This window comes from Mustela lutreola, chromosome 2 (assembly GCF_030435805.1).
Source record: "Mustela lutreola isolate mMusLut2 chromosome 2, mMusLut2.pri, whole genome shotgun sequence".
NCBI classification, from domain to species: Eukaryota; Metazoa; Chordata; class Mammalia; order Carnivora; family Mustelidae; genus Mustela; species Mustela lutreola.
The window spans coordinates 37130154-37144483 of NC_081291.1; the positions used below are offsets into that span (position 1 = coordinate 37130154).

At 43.2% G+C, this 14330-nt stretch overlaps 1 protein-coding gene across 6 annotated transcripts in view; it reads right to left on the minus strand.

Moving 5' to 3' along the window:
* The window catches only part of FRMD4B (FERM domain containing 4B), a 323466-nt gene that overhangs the window by 16031 nt on the left and 293105 nt on the right, over window positions 1–14330 (minus strand). For all 6 annotated transcript variants that reach the window (XM_059161477.1, XM_059161479.1, XM_059161475.1 and 3 more), the window contains 7 exons: window positions 8556–8632; window positions 7140–7278; window positions 6522–6663; window positions 5400–5533; window positions 5183–5302; window positions 3419–3647; window positions 432–488 (listed from right to left, as the gene is read on the minus strand). In XM_059161477.1, the coding sequence (XP_059017460.1) occupies window positions 432–488; window positions 3419–3647; window positions 5183–5302; window positions 5400–5533; window positions 6522–6663; window positions 7140–7278; window positions 8556–8632 (898 nt within the window). The remainder of the gene's footprint in view (window positions 1–431; window positions 489–3418; window positions 3648–5182; window positions 5303–5399; window positions 5534–6521; window positions 6664–7139; window positions 7279–8555; window positions 8633–14330) is intronic.

Genomic DNA, 14330 nt, shown 5'->3' on the forward strand with positions numbered 1-14330 from the left:
GGGTGCCTGGCTGGCTCAGTCAGTAAAGCATATGACTCTTGATCTCAGGGTCCTGAATTTAAGCCCCACCTTGGGTGGGTAGCCTACTTAAAAGTAAAAAAAAAAAAAAAAAGAAAAAAAAAGTAAATAACTAAGAATGCTAATTTAAAAAATTCTACAGAGCCTCACAAACCCTTACTGAGAGACTGACTCAGTTGCATAATAGTATTCTGATTTCCTAAATTCAAGTGGTCTGTATGGTACTGTGTTTAATGCTGATTTAACCTCAGTAGAAGCTCATCATAATCTCCCTTCCCCAACCATTCTGTATAGATGTTAAGTTAGTTCATTCTACTTTTACCAAAAGAATAACACATAGGCTTTACTTCAAGAAATTGTCTTAATATTTCAGAACATATGACATTTGAAAATGAAAAAGAAGAGCTACTCACAATCATCATAGGTGGTAGTGTCAGACAAGGAGCTGCTCTCCGATGGGATTATGTCTTCTGTGAATAAAAGTAAGTGCCTTTAGAATAACCAGGCATTTATACACCTACAGTGGATTTCATAAAGCAATTCTCAATACAGTGCATCTTATTTTTATTTAGTAAGTATAAATAATTATAGTGCATTAAGAATAATTAACAAGAATGGAATCATTTACTAGTAAAGATATAAACATCTTAGAATTGTACAAATATGATACTGGCCTATTTTTATTTTTTATTTTTTTCAGATTTTATTTCTTTATTTGACACAGAGAGAGAGATAGCAAGAGAGAGAACAGAAGCAGGGTGAGTGGGGGGGGGGGGAAGCAGGCTTTCCGCTGAGCAGGGAGCCCGATGTGGGACTTGATCCCACGACCCCGGGATCATGACCTGAGCCAAAGGCAGATGCTTAATGACTGAGCCACCCAGGTGCCCCATCACTGGACTTTTTCCTAAAATGGAACAGAGTTAGGGGCTCTTGGGTGGCTCAGTCAGTTAAGCATCTGACTGCTGATTTTAGCTCAGGTATTGGGAGTCCCAGGGTCGTGAGATCAACACCCACACTGGGCTCCACTCTCAGCAGAGTCTGCTTGAGATTCTCTCTCCCTCACTCTCTGCCCCTCCCCCACTCATGCGCTCTCTAAATAAATAAACAAACAAATAAAATCTTTAAGAGAAATGGAACTGATTTCAACGCAGTTTTTGTTTTCAATTAGTTTTCAATCTAGCTTCTACATAGCATGAAAACTTTACCTTAGACATTGAGGGCTTACGACCAACACACTGGAAAGAAAAATCATGCCATTCATGTCATAAATGAGAAATAGACTTGAACCCTCATTTGAAAATGAGGGTTGAAAATAACTGTTGTTAGTATAAATTATTTTTCGACCCCTCCCTGAAGACAAGGGCCTTTTCTTAATAGGTGAACACTTGGTGGTGCACGAGCATTTCAGTTAGAGCCGGGTTTCTCATGTGGCACTACTGACATTTTGGACTGGATCATCTTTGCTGGGGCGAGCTGTCCTTTGCATTGTAGGATCTTCAGCCTCCAACCGCTGTCAAACAGCAGCACCGCCACGCCCCGTTTCGGCAACCAAAAATGTCTGAGGATATTGCCAAACATCCCCTGGGGGTGCAAAACTGCTCTTGGTTGAGAACCCCTGAATTAGACAGACCTGGGTTCCCATCTTGGTTTTGACACTTACTAGCTGTGAGACCTTGGACAAATGACTTCATCCCTCTTGGCCTTACTTGGCTCAACTAAAATGCAAAGAAGAATAGTACCTAGTATGCAGTGCTAAGGTGATTAAGATAATGGATGTCAAGCTCTTAGCCCACCTCCTTGTACAGGACAAATGCTTAATAAGTATTAGCTATAGTTATTGCTTTTATTACCTAGACATAGCATTCTGGGGGTTGGAAATACCCGTAACGCTCCTGAGTATTAGTGCTACCCATCCAATGTTTAAAAAAAAAAAAATGTATGTAGCAACAGGAGGCAACACAGATGTGCACATCTGCCTTGGTAAATCATTCCACACCCAGGGTTAGGTCCTGGTAAGGTAGGCTTCAACGCCATCATGAAGGAAATCTCCCCCATCTGATCTCAAGTGGCAATCTCCACCAGAGCCAGGCAGACGATCTCTTCACTGTACACACAGTAGACAGAGTCTGAAGGCAAGGTGCCAGTGTAGTCAGCTGTCAGGCAAACTTAAAAAAAAAATCAACCCCATATATCTTCAACCATGGCACCATTTGCTGCCCAAATGTCACTCATTGTAAAGGAGATCACTTGAATCCTGCACAGTTTGCAGATGAATGGGCCACAACAAATGGTTATGAAAGTTAAGTACATCACTAATCACCCATCTCCGTAGGTCCAGAACAGAACCACCTCCAAAGCCAACTGGATGTCTCATTTGGATTCAGAGCCATCCTAAATTCTCCAGCTGTAGCGGATGAACAAGTGTTCATCCCTTTCCAAAACGCCGTATCTCTGCTTTATAAACCAGACCTCCCCAAATCCGAGTATACGCCAAACCTAGTCACCACATTTCATCCAATCTGACACAATTATTTTATGTCTCAGTAAAACGAGAAAAAGTATTGCCCATTGTAACACGCCATCGAGTGTAAAATTATTCAAATTTCACAGATGTTTAAATGTGATAAAAACAGTCTTGGGATCAAGGAAATCTAATCATATTTCAACCAGCGATCAAGGCTGAAAACCATGCTGATAAAGTAAGGCCAAGTGAACCTGAAATGGACTTAAATGAGATTTTCAGTGTACTTTGTTTTCTGATTATGAAAGTCTTAAGGATATAATGTTGAGAATTTTGAAAATAGAAGAAAAACAAGTTATTTGAAATACCACAACTACTAGCATTTTGAAATATTTTCCAACCAGTTGTTGAAGGTCCATCTTCACATGATGTCGGGGTCATGTTGTGATTATGATTTAATACTCTGCTTTCTGCATTTCATGTTCTATCACAACATTTGTCCTGAGCTTTAAATAGCTTCCACAATTGACAGGAACTGTAAGAGCTCTTTTCACAAATGTTGGATAGGCCCTTCAACAAATGTATGTCCCTGCATTAAAACCCTTTGAGAAACGGCTGGGTAGGCCCGGCTCTCTTTACTACTCTGTGCTGCCAGCTCGATTTCCTGCAACGAGTGAGGCCAGTAAAAGGTGATTATCAACCAATATTGCTACGAATGTGCCTTCATCCTGCAAATGAAAGCAACGCAATAGTGTAGTATTACCATAGTGAGAATGTCCGTGAAAACCATGTTTACACACTTGCAAGACTGACATCCCAAACCATTTTCACCCTAAGAAACTTACTTTTAAACCAGTCCTTTCTTGTATCTCTCACCCAATGAACTTGGAAATGCTACTACCATCATATGTGACCGGAAAAACCTTACTTATTACGAACCTGGTAAAATAACTGTGGCTTTCTGGCTGGGCTTCTTTCCACATCTGATTCGATATTCATTTATCGCGTTTTCAATCTCCTGAAGCTTTTTCACTGCCTCCGTGTAATCTTGCTTTCGTTTTTTCTTCACGGTTTTACAAAGGTCTGGCTCGTTGGCAAGTTTCTTCGCAGCTTCGACTAGCTTTTGCTGTATTAGGAAATTGCTCTCCAGGTCTTGCAAAGCAGGATCCTGCATTTAGACAATGATACCAGTTCTTGTACATTCTCAGATCAGATGCTCTTTGAGAATAAAACCTTCCTAAGTTGACTGCACAGGCGTCTTCCAACACTTTTCTAGAAGACAAGACCTCCCTCATCCACTTACTTATACTTCTCACTAATCTGTTTTCCTTTTAAAGAAGGGAATGGCCTTTCCTTCATTTAGTGGGTCAGGTGACAATTATATTTTTCAAGGAGAGATTCCTATTCCTAAGCCAAGATTCACAGACATAGAAAGTTGTATTTATATGCTTAGCTTTAGAGACAGATACATTTGAGTTTGATTTCTCTTTCTGGTGGTTCCCTCTTGAATGACCCTGGAAACATGCTTAATTTTTTTTGTTTTTTAAAGATTTTATTTATTTATTCAACAGACAAAGATCACAAGTAGGCAGAGGCAGGCATAGAGAGAAGGGGAAGCAGGCTCCCTCCTGAGCAGAGAGCCTGATGCAGGGCTAAATCCCAGGACCCTGGGATCATGACCTGAGCCGAAGGTAGAGGCTTTAACCCACTGAGCCACCCAGGCGCCCCAACATGCTTAATTTCTTAGTGCTACTGGTTTTTTTTTTTTTTTTCATTCTGCATCTCCATTTCAAATGGAGAGAAAATATCTACCTTGTAAAAATATGGCAAAGTTTAAATGAGATAATATGTGTGCACTGCTTAGCTCAGGAGTGGTATACTCAATAAGTTTCAGAGCTCAGGGGTGCCTGGGTGGCTCAGTCAGTTGAGAGTCTGACTCTTGATTTTGGCTCAGGTCACAGTCTCAGGGTCATGGGACGGAGTCCTGGGTCGGGCTCCGTGCTCAGCGAGGAGTCTGTATGAGATTCTCTCCCTGTCTCTCTGCCCCTCCCCCTGCTCATGCAGGTGCTCTCTCTAAAATAAGTAAAGACACCTTTTAAAAAATTTGCAAATCTCACTCTATTATGGATGGAAACTGCTATCATTTTCTACAGCCATGATGGCTAAATCTGGGCAAGAAACAGGAGTAGGGCCCTACGATCTGATGACATGCAAATGAAAAAGTTCACCCTCTACTAGAACTTTATTATACCTGAATGCTGCCCATGTACTATGTCATTTATGACACCCTGTATCTGTTAGCAGGATGAATGAGGATGACCCTCATTTTATGGATGAGGAACTGAGATCTGAAAAATGACACACCAGAAAGGGCAAACGTATTTGTCAAAGGTTTCTCGGTTTTACGTGGAAGCGTCTAATGCTGGAGTTCTTCATTCTTACGGTCAAGGTACTCAGTTTATAAACATTTGGGGTTTGTTTAACGCTCTCTATGCCTGGGAGGAGTAAAATAGTGAGACAGAATCAACCATAATTGGACCGTGCATGAAAGGAAGAATTCAGTTCGGTCCACTGTATCACTTTCAAGTGGCGAGACAGCAAGTTCAGCAGGGACTCAAAAACCAAAGAAACAAGTCAGCCGTGTTCAGCCGGCTGCTTTTCTGTCTTGTTGTTAATAGAAATGCTCAGCTTTGGTGCTCCTACCTCTTCACTCGGCAGCAGGCTGCCATCCAGTTTGAACGCAGTGCCTACACGCCTTCTGACCTGAGGCGGTTTCTCACCTATGTTCAGCGGATATTCCTTTGGCATTTTGCCGGTGAGCTCCTATAAAACAGGACAGAGAACCGAGACGGGGTAAGTGACACCCGCCAGATTGTCAGACACAGTGTGACGAGTCCCCCCCAAAGCAGAAGACACTCACAGCCTCCCGCAAACAGATCTTCTTAAGCTCCTCGACTTTTTTCAGGAGCTTTTCCTGCAAGAGCTTTTCCTTCTTCTTGAGCTCCAGGATTTTCTCTCTCTTTTGCTCCTCGCTAACTTCTGAGTCTTGAGAACCTGGAGAGATTGGAAGGGAGGCCAGGGAAGGTTTATACAAGGCATGTTTCCTTCCTTTTTTAAAGGACAAAGGACTTTTAAGGCTGGCCTGCTATTAAATAATAATTTATTTCTTTTCTCCTTGTTTCCGAACATAATAAAAGGAAACTGGAGAACATTTTCTCATGCTTCTGGGCATCCAATGCAGCCTGGTAATTATATATACCCTCTGTATTTTGGCTCAGTCATTTTAGAAGCAATGATAAAATGTTTAATGTTTCAGACACACCCAAGGAAGAATTTCATTTTTGAGCAGGAGAGAAGGTAACATGTTCCTGGAGATAGTTGTTTAGAATGTCCTGGTAGAAAGCAGGCAAGCGAGGCAAAGGAACGTACTGTGCCTCAGATTAAGAGCTGACAATAGGATTTAGATGGGGAGAATTCATTTGAGTGAAGTTAGGCATACTCAGTGATAAGGGACTGCAGAGTTTCTACTGAGGAAAGACTTCAGGGAAGCAGTCACACTGGGAGGTGGGGTTGAGATGAGGTTAGATGCTTGTGGCCACATTTGACTATATATTAAGTAGAGCACTAGACAACTGTCTGCATCAAAAACTAAATATTGGGAGAAGAAGAACTTGATAGAACAGATGAGGAGAAAGTGTCTTTTCATGTTAATCCTGAGGCGTTCACTATCCTTGTAACTAGTGTTGTTCATACAAGCTATTTATAATTTAACTTTCCTTCCACTTCTTAAAACTTTGGTCGATGCTACATGTTGCAGGTTTTGACAGGCTTATTCATTCCCCCCAAATAATGGGCCTTTCAAGTGGCGAGATAGCAAGGTTCAGCAGGGACTCAAAAACCAAAGGAACAAGTCAGCCATGTTCAGCCAGCTGCTTTTCTGTCCTGTTGTTAATAGAAATGATAAAAGTGGTTTATCAGCCCCCAACGTAGTTTATGACCAAAGTGAAAAGTAAAGATCACTGGTACTTTCCAAAAACGTTACCTGAGGAGATTAAACTGCCATTGCTCGCCATGATGAACTGACTTTTTGCCTCCAGCGTCACCATTTTGGAGACCCTCGGTGTTCCTGTCTCAGTCAAATCCATTGCGATATCGTCTAAACTCCTGGCTGAAGGAATTTTTGCCTAAGAGGTATACCACATGGAAACAGAATTCACTCAACTGAACCTATTTTCAATGAATAAGATGATTAAGTTACTATGGAATAAGTAACACAGAGGACAATTTAGAATTTTTACATGCCCAAGTGACACTTCAGAAGAAAAAAAAAATAAGACTTAGGCTTTACATTGACAAAGTTTAAATATGCATGACTCTCTCTCATGGTATATAGTTCAGTCATTAACTTTAGAATGCCACCTGTGTCCATGTACACACGTGCCGAAAAGTTGGCACGTCTTACAACTCCTAGATCAGGCTATATACCGCCCCTGATTTAAATGTAAGAAAAATTAAAAACAGTTGGTCAGAAAGTTTAAAAAGCAAAAACTCAAAGAACAGAAACCCACGTGCTTGCATCTTTTCTGAGAAAGCTTATCTTGAAACAGAAAGCAAATGAGGGAGGGAAGTCTGTTCCTATAGAAATGCTCCAGTGACTTACTTTGCTTTGCTTCCGGTCCAAGTAAAACTGATGCTGACTAATCGCCATTACCCAGATGGACTTGATGAGGGAAGGATTTGCATACCACGTTTGCACAAAGAGGCCACTTTGCCCAAAGGTTCTTCTTGACACAGAAATCCTGAAAGATTAAGGAAAATATTCAATTCATTCACCTCTGGCCCAGCACACCACAAAATGTACCCACTGAGGAATGTGACCATGAAGTATCTTTTTAATTGTTTTCTGGCTGCCACACTCTGATGCCGACAGGAGCCAAGATTTGCTTTTCTCCTTTTAAGAAGAAACCTACTGCACCTGGATAATCTCTTTTTTGGTAAAACTGGCATGTTCAAAAATGCATGTACACATACCCCAAATGATCAGAAGTACTCAAATTAGGGGCTGTACTAAAAACTTCTACTTAAAAGTAGCATCGTTGCATTCCTTCTACTTCACACATCACAAGAGGTCAGGGATCAAGGTGATCATGTATCAAAGATAACCCAACTGAGAGGGCAGTGTCAACACCTTCCTCAAGGTAAAAGAGCATTTCAGATCTAGGTAGGCTTGGGCGGGTCTGACATCATCAGAGGCTGAACAGATAATATGGTCTGCAAATATACAAGTCTGACACTGGTCCAGTGTCCTGCTTATGCACCAGATAAGAGAATGAGAGATGGTCAGAGGAGGAGAGGGTAAGAGGAGAAGGGGCGGTAGGCAGATGCTGTGGGGAAAAAGGGAGAAGGGTACTAATGTTCTTTGTAGGAATTTGGCTTATCTCTTGGTTCTCTTTTTGTCACAGCTGTTTCCCCCATCCCTCTGACCTCCAAGCATCCATAAACATATCTGAAAGGCAAACACTGGAAACTGATGATGAATTCCTCTGACAAGCTCAGAGAGCCTCCAATCCTGACTTCAATCCATGGTTATAACTTGGCAACTGTTGTTTTAAAAGTGACCAGGAAGACTAAATTAAAAAATGAGCATGGACTCTGAATAGGTATTTCTCTACAGAAGGTACCCAAGTGGCCGAAGAGCACATGAAAAGACACTTAGCCATCGTTAGTCATGAGGGAAATGCAAATCCAAACCAAAATGGGCTATCACTGTATGCCACCAGGATGACTATTAAAAAACCAACAAAACACAACTACAGATAACTGTTAGGGAGGATGTGGAGAAAAGGGAACCACATACACTGTCGGTGGGAATGCAAAATGGCGGCAGTTCTGTGGAAAAACTGTAGCAATTCCTCCAAAGGTTAAAGAGTTACCACTGACCCAGCAATTCCCCTCCCAGGTCTATCCCGGAGAAATGAAAACATGTCCGCACAAAGCCTGGCACATGAATGTTCCCAGCAGCATTGTTACGGGGATAGTCACTGGGACCACACAAAGAAAAGGCTGTCCTCCTCACCTCCGTGGATCGTGAACTTCAACGGCGAATTTCTTCTCACGGAAATATAAGTTCTCCAGCTGTTTCCATTGGAATAACTAAGAAATTGAGAACACAGAACAGACGCACCACCTTAATTAATGCTGATTTTTAAAAAAAATATTTTATTTATTTGACAGATGGAGATCACAAGTAGGCAGAGAGGCAGGCAGAGAGAGAGGGGGAAGCAGGCTCCCTGCAGAGCAGAGAGCTCGATGCGGGGCTCGATCCCAGGACCCTGGGAGCATGACCTGAGCCTAATGCAGAGGCTTTAACCCACTAAGCCACCCAGGCGCCCCATTAATGCTGATTTTTACTTAATCTGGAACTCAGCTTAATCACCAAATAATCAAGAAGGTACACTAAGGCAAAGCACGAATACATGGTGCGTCTTTTACAAACCAACAACCTGAAACCATTCTATTCCTTTCTCTGACAGTAATCAGGCAAGTGTGGGGAACACGCATATTATTTTTCCTCTAACTCAATTAAATAAAAAATAGTTAGGAAATCCTCGCAGTTTCCAGTAAGCACATGCCTTCTGATCAAAGATGTTGATTTCATATTTAAATGGAAATATGGTCATCGAAGGGACGTTTCAGTAGAACCACAGGATGAAATTTCAAAAGAATGCAAAGTGAAAGTAAAACGGAACCCCATGCAGGGGTGCTTCTCTGTGACACCAGTTTCCCACCTAAAAGAGTTCCCCTAAATGTAATAGAAACCCAGCACCAGGAACTGGAGCAGAGCTGGGACGGGGGTAAATATGCGGTTGCCCTCTTGGTTTCTGCTAGAGCCTCCAATCTTTGTCAACGGACTTTTACATTCCCGCCGCTGATATTCTAATGCTGCACTCGGTGTCCCTTGCCAATTGGTTGGGAGAAACAGAAGTTAGCTAGCAATGTGCATTTGAAGATCAAATAATTTCTAAAAGGCAGCCCATTCACGAGATGGAGTGCCCTGCTGAATTTTCTGTGTTTGTTCCCAACCCCCTTGTACTAGCCTGAGCCTCAGCTTTTTCTCACAACTTGGAACTTGTCCCACTATTGATGATTAGTAGACTTTGGCCGGAGTTTGAAATTATGCTCAGAGAATCTCAGGGGAGAATGTGATTTGTATAATTGCAAAGCACAACCATGTCCCGAAGTACAGGAGCCAAGACTTTTTTATGAACATGTGAACGTCACATAAAGGAACAGCATGAACTTAACGTCCGTGTGCACGCGTAACTGGGAGACAAAAGTGTTCAAAGTGGACCCTCAGGCCCCAAACACAGAGAAACCCGCCCATGCTAAGGACACAGCCCTTCGTGGTCCGAACATGCAGTCAGTGTAACCACAGCAATCACCCAGGTGGAAAGAGTTTAACTAGTGAAAGCTTAAAGCTACATACCCATTTCCTAAAATGTCTGTAGACGGGACGCTTTCATTTCTTTTCATCCAGAGATTCCAAAAATGGGGCAGAATTGTGAAGGAAAACCCCGAGGTTCGTTCTACCTCCCTCTCCCAGAGAGCAGCTCCGGTGAGCTCTGAACGGAGTTTCATAAGACACCTAGGTGTAACTCAGTTTCACAAAGAGAGCCTCCCACGGCTGACACGCTACTGACATCAGCAGCTCTAGCGAGTGACACCTCCCCAGTTCCGCTCCTTCCCCCCCTCCCCCATCAGGGAGAAAGAGGGCAAAGTTCTCCCTGGGAGATCTTCCCAGAAGGGAGACACATTCTTTTAAAATAGGCCAGAGCGTGGATCCTGACGATAACTTCCTGGGAAATGAGTTGCTTTGAATCCAGGCACAAATTTCACTGGGGGCTGTCTCCGGGAGACATTTCTACCCTGGGGTTTACTCACTCTGGGCATGAACAGGTTCTACAGGAAGAACCACAATGCAGCTCAGCTGTGTTTTCCTTTGCGTCCATTCCCACACACATAAAAACCAGGGCTGGACTTGAAACATGATCTCTGAAAGCCACCACCTCCCCCTCTTATCACTTACAAAAGTGAAATACTAGCGCTTCTGCCTTCATTCAGCAAGTCCCTGCATCGAGAGCAAACAGACTTCCCACAAGCAAAAAACCCTACTTAAAAGGTGAAGGGCTCTGGTTTATTTAAGGAATTTGAAATAATTCGATGGCAACTGGGTATGCAAAAGAAGTTAATGGCACGAGACTGAGTCTTCAAGTCTAAAAGGCAAAGCCGTTTCTTCACCTGAAATCTCAAGTTTATGGAAAATGTGATTTCACAGATGTGTCTGTAATAGCCCAAGGGAACAGGAATGACAATTTGTGCTAACTGTTGCCTCTAGGCTGTGGATGGTGGAGTGTACCAGGGGTTTGCATTCTGGTTCCCTCACTTGTTTTTGGGGGGGGCGGTGGAAAAGAGTTGCTTAGCTTTTCTGAGTCTCAGCATTCTCATCCATAAAATGGGAGCAACGCCTGCTTCAGAGGGTTATTGCGACGGGTCAGTGAGGTTATGTTTATGAAGCACTTAGCCCAGTGTCTGGTTTAGAATGAACATTCCGTAAGTGATAAGGCTAGTTGTAACTGTGATGAAGGATGCTCCATCCAAGTCCCTAATGTTCCATCATGTCTTTGTGAGGATGGAGGACAGCCACTTAATAAGGAGAAACAGAAGTAGAAAGAGCTGTCTGGTTCCCACCTCTGTCTTTCCACTGACACATCGGGTTTCCAATTCTGTGAGTTTCAGCCCGTGTAAGAACTGCTGTATTTCTGTTGATTTCATCGGCGGTTTCCTGATACACCCTCTGGGTAGGAAATCTGCTCACTGTTCCTTTATCACGGAGGTCAGAGAGGAGGAGGGAGGGGCCGGTCAAGGGCACGCCCACACAGAGACGCATGGTAGCAAGCTCCCTCCTGTCTGGGGTACCCAGGAAAAGGAACGTGCCTTGGCATGTGCAACGGTGCTGAGGAGCGTGCACCTGCCACAGGCTGGGGGTGGCGGGCGGGGACTTCCCGGGGTAATAAAAGACTGAGGGAAAGCCTCGGACAGAAAGGATCAAACTGTCTTTTTGAATCTTAAATCAATATTAGGGGTCACCCAAAGGTATAACACCATGCCAGGATGGGGAAGGCATCATCATAGGCATTTTTTTTTTTTTTTAATAGCACTTATAATACAGGTTAATCATTTAACTGCAGGTTCACCTGGAAATGACTACATTTGGGATAGTCACAGCTGTACTCTATGACTGTACCTCAAACAGTGACTCATGCCGGGTGATCCCTTGCTGTAACTGGAAGCAAAGCCAAATCACTTTATTATTGATTTATGCTTTTTTTCATTTTAAAAGAAGTTATACTTGATGAATGTACTGTTAGTACTCATGATCAAGCCAGTGGATGTATTTTACCTTCTGGAGTCCCACAAAAACAGAATTTTGCAGGATCACAGGCTTTTAGAAAGCCAGACTGACCACTTCCATCCAGCCGTCCTTCTATCCATCAAATGCTTCTGTGCCTGAGAGTGAGTACTGGGGGTTACTACTTAGAGCCTCATTTTGTGAGACAGACCACTGAGGCTCAGAGAGGTTTACATACATTGTCTAAGATCCCGAAGCTAAATGGAAGCAGATCTGGTATTCACAACCAGCCACAACCGGGCTCCCCAAATCCCAGGGCCTAACCAAAGCACACCATCCTGCCTCACTCTTCTGGGAAGAGGACTCAATGGAGATTTGTTACCTTTTTTTTTTTTTAAAGATTTTATTTATTTATTTGACAGAGATCTCAAGTAGACAGAGAGGCAGGCAGAGAGAGAGGGGGAAGCAGGCTCCCTGCTGAGCAGAGAGCCCCATGCGGGGCTTGATCCCAGGACCCTGAGATCATGACCCGAGCCAAAGGCAGAGGCTTAACCCCCTGAGCCACCCAGGTGCCCTGAAATTTGTTACTATTAACAAACACATGGCATAATTCTCAAATCAACCTCACAGGGAAAACAAAACAAAACCACCACCCAGCAGTTATAACAGCCATTTGCAGAAAAGGATTCTGGGACCCTCAAATTGTATTTGCATTAGTGATTCTCAGTCAGTGAGATTTACATCACTCCCTCCTCATCCACGACCCTCGGGTCACTTGGCGGTGTCTGGAGACATTTCTGGCGGTCACACTGCAGGGATGGGTGCTCTGGGCAGCTGGTGGGCCGAATCCAGGAACGTTACTGACTATCAGGCCATGCTTTGGACAAAATTCTCTGGCCCCAAATGTCAACAGTGCAGAGACTGAGAAAGCCTGATTCAGAGAATACGTTTTGGTGATATACCTACGCTTTGGTAGGGGGAGTGTGTTGATGTAGAAGACAAAATGTTTGCTCCAAGATAATGAAAGCCGGCGTCCTACTCTTCTCGGCTAGGCAATCCCCACAGGAAATGGTTCTTCTGATTTTCTAAATGCAGATGTTACCCACCAGAGGGACTGAACACCACCCAACAGACTAGAAGAGGCCAAGCTAACACAGTCAGGTGAGCCGAACAAAAATGCTATACCCAAACGGGATGCACTTGGGTAGCGAAAATTACCACCTTTTGAGATGTGACATCATAACCTCCCATACATGAAGCATCACATCTTAAATGCAAGGAGTACAACACTCGGCGTATGATAGAAAGAGTTCAGATGAAGTTCGGGTCATCGGGAAGTGCGTAATATAAAACTCTGACCATCCAAGGAGATGGGATCTTCCCAGACTGCCACTGTGGCCAAATCTGGAACCTTCCGGGGCCAACCTAATGATTTCCTGTTAATATCTGCAGCAGAGCGCTCCCCGCCACGCATTCGGTATGACCAGGGCCGACCTGCTGCTGAGGGCTACCTGCAGGGCTCATTTGGGTGTTTACAACTGGGATCCCTTCTCACAGCTTGGTGTCCAGCCCAGTTATTGAATTTTTCAGGAAAACCCCTAACTTTGAATATATTTCTGTCTTTCCAGATGGGCTGTCAGGTTCTTAATGACAGGGACTTCTCTTTTCCTTAAATGGAATAAAGAATATAAAGTACTCGGCTCAGGGTCCTTGTAAATGGGCTCCATACATTTTTGTTGTTGTTGTTAAATTGTAAAACTGGGGAAAACTGTACTCTCTTGCTGGAAATTTGCTCCCTAAGGATGAATTAAAACAAAACCAATTTCAGTCCTAAATACAAAGCCAAGAAGCTTATACTGTTTATGTCCCTTCCTAGAACATTTTTCTTGACAATGCTTTATCTACTTATTGTAGATAAATGTCCAAATTGGCATTTGGACAAGTCAATCCTATTAACGTGCTATCTTTCATTTCCTGTATGTGTCAACAATTCAGCCATTTGGTAAATGCCTACAAATACAAACTAGTAGATTAAATAATGAAACTGAATGGTTTTGCCTGTCCAGCAGCCACTTCCTCTTCTTCACACATCATCTTCTGTTTCTACAGAGAAAACTCTCAGCCTTTAAGCTCTAGCTTCGGCGGTCTCTTCTCACTTTTATGATGTGCCTACCTCCTTCCCCTCAGCATACACTCTTTTCTGACTAGAATGTGCCAACCCATTCTTCACAGCCTGACTCCTCATTCTTCAGGACCCGGCTTAAATGTCACCTTTCTCAACGGCCTTCCCTGAACCCCCTGAGTGTTCCACACCTATCCCATTATTGTCCCTCCATTTGGTTTCCACCAGAAACTATCCAAAATTTATCATCTTGTTTTATTTCTTTGCTCATTAGTTTCTCACTGACCATCCCCCTAAAAGACTTCAGAGAAAACAAACAC